This window comes from Mandrillus leucophaeus, unplaced genomic scaffold (assembly GCF_000951045.1).
Source record: "Mandrillus leucophaeus isolate KB7577 unplaced genomic scaffold, Mleu.le_1.0 Scaffold158, whole genome shotgun sequence".
In the NCBI taxonomy this organism is placed as follows: domain Eukaryota; kingdom Metazoa; phylum Chordata; class Mammalia; order Primates; family Cercopithecidae; genus Mandrillus; species Mandrillus leucophaeus.
This window is the reverse complement of record NW_012101565.1, coordinates 1,962,833-1,971,121: the sequence shown is the minus strand read 5'-3', so window position 1 is coordinate 1,971,121 and position 8,289 is coordinate 1,962,833. Positions and strand designations below refer to the sequence as shown.

The 8,289-nt window shown below is 62.5% G+C and overlaps 2 protein-coding genes across 2 annotated transcripts; both read left to right on the top strand.

Annotated features, from left to right (window-relative positions):
- Nucleotides 1–76: 76 nt before the first annotated feature.
- Nucleotides 77–2,232, top strand: FBXL6 (F-box and leucine-rich repeat protein 6; the record flags this gene model as incomplete). The annotated part of the gene is made up of 7 exons (XM_011975694.1): nt 77–133; nt 451–582; nt 657–764; nt 857–970; nt 1,039–1,270; nt 1,504–1,750; nt 2,039–2,232. Coding segments are annotated over 7 exons (1,038 nt in total), but the record flags the coding sequence as incomplete, so codon positions are not given.
- Nucleotides 2,233–4,665: 2,433 nt separating this feature from the next.
- Nucleotides 4,666–6,337, top strand: TMEM249 (transmembrane protein 249). Its single transcript, XM_011975695.1, has 5 exons — nt 4,666–4,980; nt 5,215–5,309; nt 5,402–5,597; nt 5,688–5,773; nt 6,023–6,337. Exons 1-5 carry the CDS (start codon nt 4,830–4,832, stop codon nt 6,140–6,142), a joined length of 648 nt encoding a protein of 215 aa, XP_011831085.1. The 5' UTR covers nt 4,666–4,829; the 3' UTR covers nt 6,143–6,337.
- The last annotated feature ends 1,952 nt before the right edge of the window (nt 6,338–8,289 follow it).

Sequence of the window (8,289 nt, the reverse complement as noted above, 5' to 3'; positions counted from 1 at the left end):
ACCAAGGTGTTGGGTGGGAAGGACTCGTGTGGGAACATTAGTGCAGCTCTGCCTCTGCTGTCGGCCCAGGTTTTCACAGCTCCAGAGGCTGACCCTCATCCACTGGAAGTCTCAGGTACACCCCGTGCTGAAGGTGAGAGCTCCAGGCTGCCCTGCACACCAGCTGTGACCCTCTGGGACTGTTGAGTACTCTAGGAAGTGGGTCAGGCACCTTGAGGGCCCAACGCTGCTCCATCGGGAGGCCTGCCTGCCTGCCTGGTTCTCCTTTCCTGCTGTTTCCTCCAGCAGGGAGGTGTCAGAGGCGGGGACACCCAAGTAGGCCTGGCATGGGCAGAAAGGAGGTCGCAGCTAAGGCGGTAGTGTGGGGTTGGCACCAGCCACCTGTTTGTTTCCCTTGTGGATCTTAGCCTGCGCTCTCCCAACCCCAGCTGCCCCTCTGTCTCCCCGCAGCTGGTAGGCGAGTCCTGTCCTCGGCTCACTTTCCTAAAGCTCTCCGGCTGCCACGGTGTGACTGCTGATGCTCTGGTCATGCTAGCCAAAGCCTGCTGCCAGCTCCATAGCCTGGACCTACAGCACTCCATGGTGAGCCCTGTGTCCCAAGGGGCCCTGAAAAAGCCCAGGCTGGGGTGACGGGTGCTCTTGTATTGGGACCCTAGGTGGAGTCCACAGCTGTGGTGAGCTTCTTGGAGGAGGCAGGGTCCCGAATGCGCAAGTTGTGGCTGACTTACAGCTCCCAGACGACGGCCATCCTGGGTGCACTGCTGGTAGGTTGGCACTGGTGGGAGCAGAGCCAGATGCTGAGCTGGGGACTGCCAGGCCACTGACCCTGTGACCCCCTTCCCCTGCACCTCTGCAGGGCAGCTGCTGCCCCCAGCTCCAGGTTCTGGAGGTGAGCAGCGGCATCAACCGTAACAGCATTCCCCTTCAGCTGCCTGTTGAGGCTCTGCAGAAAGGCTGCCCCCAGCTCCAGGTACCTGGCGCCCTGCCTCTCCCACCTTTTATACGCTCCCCTATCTACAGCCTGGGCCTTGCCCCCAGGTGCTGCGGCTGCTGAACCTGATGTGGCTGCCCAAGCCTCTGGGACGAGGGGTGGCTCCCGGACCAGGCTTCCCCAGCCTGGAGGAACTCTGCCTGGCAAGCTCAACCTGCAACTTTGTGAGCAACGAGGTCCTGGGCCGCCTACTCCACGGCTCTCCCAACTTGCGCTTACTAGATCTTCGTGGCTGTGCGCGCATCACGCCGGCTGGCCTTCAGGATCTGCCGTGTCGGGGTCAGTGGTTCTGGGTTGTGGCCAGGCACATGAGGTGTGGGGGCCCTTGTGCCATGCTGGAGTCAGTGGTCCTGGGTGGTGGGCAGGCAGGTGAGGTGTGGGTGGTGGCTGAATGGGTGAGGTGTGGGGACCCTTGTGCCGTGCCAGGGTCAGTGGTCCTGGGTGGTGGCCGGGCGGGTGAGTTGTGGGAGTCCTTGTCGCCCTGCAGCTTATGCTCACTTCTCTCACCGCAGAGCTGGAGCAGCTTCATCTGGGCCTGTATGGCACGTCAGACCGGCTGACTCTAGCCAAGGAGGGCAGCCCCCTGTTGACTCAGAAGTGGTGCCATACACTGCGAGAACTGGACTTGAGTGGCCAGGGTTTCAGTGAGAAGGACCTGGAGCAGGCCCTGGCTGCCTTCTTAAGCACCCCTGGGGGCTCACACCCAGCCCTGTGCTCTCTTAACCTCAGGGGCACCCGGGTCACACCCAGCACGGTCAGGTCAGCATCCCCAACCCCAGTCCCTGGAGCCCGGGTGGCTGTCACCGCATCTGCCTGGGGCCTGGAAGTGGTGTCCTGCCTGGCCTGAGAGCTCCCGGGGTCAGAGGGCATGCATATTGTCCAAGCCCCTGCGTGGGGTGGGCTTAGGGACACCAGGGGAACTGGGCTTGGTCTTGGTGGCTATGGGTGGCAGAGCCAGGTGTGGAACACCAGCAGGCACAGCTCCCTAACCTGGCCCAGCCCTTCTGGGGCAACAGCTCAACTTCCTGTGGCCTGCTTTCCCCACAGCTCTGTGATCAGCAGCTGCCCAGGCCTGCTCTACCTCAACCTGGAGTCCTGCCGCTGCCTTCCCCGGGGTCTGAAGCGGGCCTACCGGGGCCTGGAGGAAGTCCAGTGGTGTCTGGAGCAGCTGCTCACCAGCCCCTTGCCCAGCTAGGCAGCCACAGACCTGGGACACCTCAGCCCGCCTGCCCACCCCCTACGGTCGCAGCTAAGGCGGTAGCGTGGGGTTGGCACCAGCCACCTGTTTGTTTCCCTTGTGGATCTTAGCCTGCGCTCTCCCAACCCCAGCTGCCCCTCTGTCTCCCCGCAGCTGGTAGGCGAGTCCTGTCCTCGGCTCACTTTCCTAAAGCTCTCCGGCTGCCACGGAGTGACTGCTGATGCTCTGGTCATGCTAGCCAAAGCCTGCTGCCAGCTCCATAGCCTGGACCTACAGCACTCCATGGTGAGCCCTGTGTCCCAAGGGGCCCTGAAAAAGCCAGGCTGGGGTGACGGGTGCTCTTGTATTGGGACCCTAGGTGGAGTCCACAGCTGTGGTAAGCTTCTTGGAGGAGGCAGGGTCCCGAATGCGCAAGTTGTGGCTGACTTACAGCTCCCAGACGACAGCCATCCTGGGTGCACTGCTGGTAGGTTGGCATTGGTGGGAGCAGAGCCAGATGCTGAGCTGGGGACTGCCAGGCCACTGACCCTGTGACCCCCTTCCCCCGCACCTCTGCAGGGCAGCTGCTGCCCCCAGCTCCAGGTTCTGGAGGTGAGCAGCGGCATCAACCGTAACAGCATTCCCCTTCAGCTGCCTGTTGAGGCTCTGCAGAAAGGCTGCCCCCAGCTCCAGGTACCTGGCGCCCTGCCTCTCCCACCTTTTATACGCTCCCCTATCTACAGCCTGGGCCTTGCCCCCAGGTGCTGCGGCTGCTGAACCTGATGTGGCTGCCCAAGCCTCTGGGACGAGGGGTGGCTCCCGGACCAGGCTTCCCCAGCCTGGAGGAACTCTGCCTGGCAAGCTCAACCTGCAACTTTGTGAGCAACGAGGTCCTGGGCCGCCTACTCCACGGCTCTCCCAACTTGCGCTTACTAGATCTTCGTGGCTGTGCGCGCATCACGCCGGCTGGCCTTCAGGATCTGCCGTGTCGGGGTCAGTGGTTCTGGGTTGTGGCCAGGCACATGAGGTGTGGGGGCCCTTGTGCCATGCTGGAGTCAGTGGTCCTGGGTGGTGGGCAGGCAGGTGAGGTGTGGGTGGTGGCTGAATGGGTGAGGTGTGGGGACCCTTGTGCCGTGCCAGGGTCAGTGGTCCTGGGTGGTGGCCGGGCGGGTGAGTTGTGGGAGTCCTTGTCGCCCTGCAGCTTATGCTCACTTCTCTCACCGCAGAGCTGGAGCAGCTTCATCTGGGCCTGTATGGCACGTCAGACCGGCTGACTCTAGCCAAGGAGGGCAGCCCCCTGTTGACTCAGAAGTGGTGCCATACACTGCGAGAACTGGACTTGAGTGGCCAGGGTTTCAGTGAGAGGGACCTGGAGCAGGCCCTGGCTGCCTTCTTAAGCACCCCTGGGGGCTCACACCCAGCCCTGTGCTCTCTTAACCTCAGGGGCACCCGGGTCACACCCAGCACGGTCAGGTCAGCATCCCCAACCCCAGTCCCTGGAGCCCGGGTGGCTGTCACCGCATCTGCCTGGGGCCTGGAAGTGGTGTCCTGCCTGGCCTGAGAGCTCCCGGGGTCAGAGGGCATGCATATTGTCCAAGCCCCTGCGTGGGGTGGGCTTAGGGACACCAGAGGAACTGGGCTTGGTCTTGGTGGCTATGGGTGGCAGAGCCAGGTGTGGAACACCAGCAGGCACAGCTCCCTAACCTGGCCCAGCCCTTCTGGGGCAACAGCTCAACTTCCTGTGGCCTGCTTTCCCCACAGCTCTGTGATCAGCAGCTGCCCAGGCCTGCTCTACCTCAACCTGGAGTCCTGCCGCTGCCTTCCCCGGGGTCTGAAGCGGGCCTACCGGGGCCTGGAGGAAGTCCAGTGGTGTCTGGAGCAGCTGCTCACCAGCCCCTTGCCCAGCTAGGCAGCCACAGACGTGGGACACCTCAGCCCGCCTGCCCACCCCCTACCTTTGCCCAATTTCAGATATTTGAGCATTTTTTTTAAATAAAACGTTTTTGGGAGCTCTGTGTGTGGTCCTCAGGGTAGGGTTGGGCAACGGGTTATACCTGATGGAGCCACTGGGGCTACAGCCAACCCAGAGCCTGTGTGTTGTGGGGTCAGGATGGCCCCATGGGCTCTTAAGCCTGCAGGTGGCCATGCCTTTGCCTGCCCACTGCTGGCACCAGTGTGTGTGTTCCACCCTCAGGAACACTGGTGAGCTTGTCTGTGGTTGCATGTAGGGGGAGAGGTGGGGCCCCGCCCAGCTGTGGGGCTCATTGAGGGGTCCCCGCCTGCAAATTTCTCTCCAGCTCAGTCCTAGGGTGTCCATCCATCCACCTTTCAGATGAGGACTGTGAACAGGCCATACAGGGGGCCTCCAGGGGATGGACTGGCCAAGAAGTTAATGCCCACCGCAGGACCTCACCCAGGACTCCCTAGGAGGTGGTTAACAGAGCGGCCCCTTCTAGAACCCGCCCAGAACTTCTAGAACCCGTGCGCGGTCCACCCTGGGCCGCTCCCTGGCCTCGCTGCCCTGCCAGTCGCCTATGAGCTCCTGCTCCTTCCTGGGCCTGCAGCCCTGGAGAATTTGTTCACCCAGGTAGGAGCGTCGCTGTGGGCAGCAGGCGGTGGCAGCGGGCGGGCGGCCGGGCTGACCACCTCTGCCTGACGCAGATGCCTAAGGCGAGGCCCGGCAGCCTGCCCACGACCTCCGTCGGCTGGCGCTTCCAGCTCTGGTCCCTAGGACTCTCCTCTCCGGAGCGCCACCTGGCCAGGCGCCTCAAAAACAATAGCTTCTACCCATTCATGCAGCAGCAGCCAAACGGTGCGCGCGAGGCTGGGCGGGGCGGGGTGGGGCGGGTCCGGGGACGGGCCTGAATAGGGCGGAGCCAGGTGGGCAGAGCCAGGGCCCTGGGCGGGGCCAGTCGGTGCTCCTGGGGGCGGAGACACCGCCTCCCCTAGCCCTGCGCAGACCCAGCCAGTCAGGGCCAAGCCCTGGCACCGCCACCCCTGGCTGCGGGCAGGGCCGGGGCGTCCTCATGCGCCGCGCCGCCCCCAGTCTTCGTGCTCGAGTACTATCTGGACACGCTGTGGAAGGGGATGCTGCTCTTTGTCGTCTGCGTGGTCCTGGTCAGCTTGGGCTCCCTGAGAGAGGTGTGAGCCCCTGGGCCCGACCCCCATCGCCCTCCTCCCCCAAGGGCCGGCCTCGCGCCGCTCAGCTCAGACGCTCCCTGCGGCGCCCGCAGGTACAGAAACAGGAGACCTGGGTCTTCCTCGCGTACGGCGTGGGCGTGGGCCTGTGGCTCGTGATCTCGTCGCTGCCGCGGCGCCGCCTGGTGCTGAACCACACGCGCGGCGTGTACCACTTCTCCATCCAGGGCCGCACCGTGTGCCAGGGCCCCTTGCACCTGGTCTACGTGCGCCTGGCCCTCAACTCCGACGGTGACTGGCCGGGAGGGTGGGCCAGGGACGGGGAGGCCGCTTGGGAGGTCAGAGGGGCGGTCAGGCCGGCTGAGTCCACTCTCCCCGCAGCCTACGGAAGGTGCTTCTTCCAGCTGGTCCTCGGCGGCCACAGGTTGGAGCCGCTGGTGCTGGTGCAGCTGTCGGAGCGCTACGAGGTGGGTTCCGCCCAGACACGCGGCCTCTCTGGGAACAGGATGACAAGATCACTGTTTAAGGTCTTTGAGTGGGGCCGTTTCCTCACGCAGATAGTAAATACAATGCAGTCCTCATTGCTGGGGACCAGAGAGGGCGCCAGGGCTTTGGGCAGGACTGGGGATGCGGCCTGGTAGGGGAAGGAGACACCTGGACGGCGACTCGGGGTGTGTCCTGTCCTGGCCCCAGTTGAGCGCCACCTGCTCCCACAGCAAATGGAATACTTGGGCCGTTACATCGCCCGGAAACTCAACATCAACTACTTTGACTACCTGGCCACCTCCTACCGGCACGTGGTTCGCCACTGGCCACCCCCTAGCGCCACACCGTGATGCGTAAGAACCCCGTGGGTCACAAGCCCAGCTCCTCTCAGTCCAGCCTGGAGGTGTGACACCTGGAGGTGTGATTCTGAGGGCCTCCTCCACCCCAGGACTGCGTTCTCGGTAACCTCCCAGCCCCACTCTGGGGCAGATCAAATTGTGAGACCCACTCACTGTCCTTCCTTTCAATAAAGCTGCCTCAGCTTCCACACGGGTCATTTTCGGGGGCAGGGGAGGCACTCTGATGCCTAGGTCTTCCACTATTGCACACTCCTAGGACCTCAGAGAGCCAGTGCCTTCCAGCTGGCTGAAGCAAACCCCACAGCTTGGGTTTGAAGGCAGGAACAGCTGGGAGCAAGGGATGGTATATAGTCAGGTCTCTGAGGTTGGGCCCATCACTAGAGAGGCTGGGAACTCCGGCCTCTCAGCCAGCAGCACTTGATTTGTGCTACCTGATCTCAGAAGTGCTGACCAATGTGTGGAATCCAGAAATCAGAATCTGGCCCATTCTGGATCTGGTGTCTGCTGCTATTCCAACCAGCAATGGGGTGGGGTGCAGCCGGAGAACAAGCCGTACGCCTGAGGTGCATGCTTGCCCCAATAGCCACAAAGCTGCTGCCGCTTGCTCCAAGGGGGTGGGCGTGAGAGTCCCAGGCCAGGGTGCAGGGCCTCCTAGGAGGGAGGATGTGCAGTGCCCTGACGCCTGCTCCATGCCCGCGGGAACCCCAGGCCCACAACCCTGACACCCACTCCCCGTGCCCGCTGGAACCCCAGGCCCACGTCCCTGACACCTGCTTGCCATGTGTGCTGGAACCCCAGGCCCACGCTCCCCTCTCTAGTGGATCCCCCAGCTCTCACTGCAGCACCTGAGGCCTCCTGAGTGCTGGGGGCTGTTGTGGAAGCAGAGAAGGCTGTGGGCCATGGGGTCCCAGGGAAAGCAGCACCTGGCTCTCTGGATCTTCAGGCATTATCAGCTGAACGTTCCTGCAACCAGAAGCAGCTATGTAATTTGCAGGGCTCCATGCCAAATGAAAATGTGGAGCCCATTGTTAGAAAGTTGTTAAGTGGGGTGCAGTGGTGCATGCCTGTAGTCCCAGCTGCTCAGGAGGCTGAAGCAGTAGAATTGCTTGAACCTGGGAGGCGGAGGTTGTGGTGCGTTGAGATCGCGCCATTGCACTCCAGCCTGGGAAACACAGCGAGACTCCATCCCAAAATTACAGCAACAACAAAAACCCAAGTATGGGGCCTTTCTGAGCCTGGGGCCCTGTGTGACTGCCCAGGTTGCAGGCTCATGAAGCCAGTTCTGCCTGGAACCATGACTTAAGAGTCTCTGCTTGACCCCCAATCCCAAAGCTGCTCAAACTCGGGGCACACAGGCACCCTGAGCCATCGCTGGGGCAGGATGTGGGGGCCACCGAAGTGGCTTCAGGTAGTCCCTGGGAGCAATTGTTATTAACAGCACAAGTGCAGGGACCCCCACTCCCCAGAAGATGGGGCTCAAGGTGTCCTAGAGTGGCAGTAACAAACAGGTTTGAGTTGAGGGCTCCATTTCACTCAGGCAAAGTCCCTCTTCCCTGGAGCTGGTGGTCTAAGGGGGCCCCGAATGGAGAGTGTTTGGAGGGGCAGCGTCCCTCTGGCTGGAGAGCTTTGGGGGAAGGGCATCCCTGGCAGAGAGCACGCACAGCACAAGGGCGTGATACAGGACTGAGCTGGGTGTGCTGGAGAAGCTGCAAGGGGATTGGGCTAGTCAGAGTAGAGAGGATGAGGGAGAAGGAGGCCTGAGATGAGGTGGGAAGGGTGGGCGGTGTCCTTGGAGGCCATAGCTCAGAGCTTTAGTCCTGTGTGCCGTGGGAATCTGCTGGAGAGCTGTAAGCAGAGATGCACTAAGACCCAGGGAGGGAGTGGTGGGGAAAGGCCAGGAGGCTACAGGAATTGTGCAGGGAGGAAAGGGAGCGGGAGGGGCAGAGGAGAGCAGAGAGGAGCAAGGATCACAGGCAGTTCTGAGCTCCGGGCTCCCATTGATGGGATTTGCTGCTGGGCGGGAAGTGGGTTGGGAAGAAAAGGGACTCAGGGGAGTCCAGGGTGTCTGGCCTGGGCACTGGGGCTGGAGGCCATGGGGAGAGGGGTTGGCAGCCAGGAGTTCTGAGTTAGACAAGGCC

Excerpts from the sequence above, each read along its gene's own strand:
- TMEM249 (XM_011975695.1), top strand. The coding sequence starts at position 4,830 with ATGCCTAAGGCGAGGCCCGGCAGCCTGCCCACGACCTCCGTCGGCTGG. Across the intron at positions 5,310-5,401 it reads GCTTGGGCTCCCTGAGAGAG|GTACAGAAACAGGAGACCTG; the intron begins GTGTGAGCCCCT and ends CGGCGCCCGCAG. Across the intron at positions 5,774-6,022 it reads AGCTGTCGGAGCGCTACGAG|CAAATGGAATACTTGGGCCG; the intron begins GTGGGTTCCGCC and ends CTGCTCCCACAG.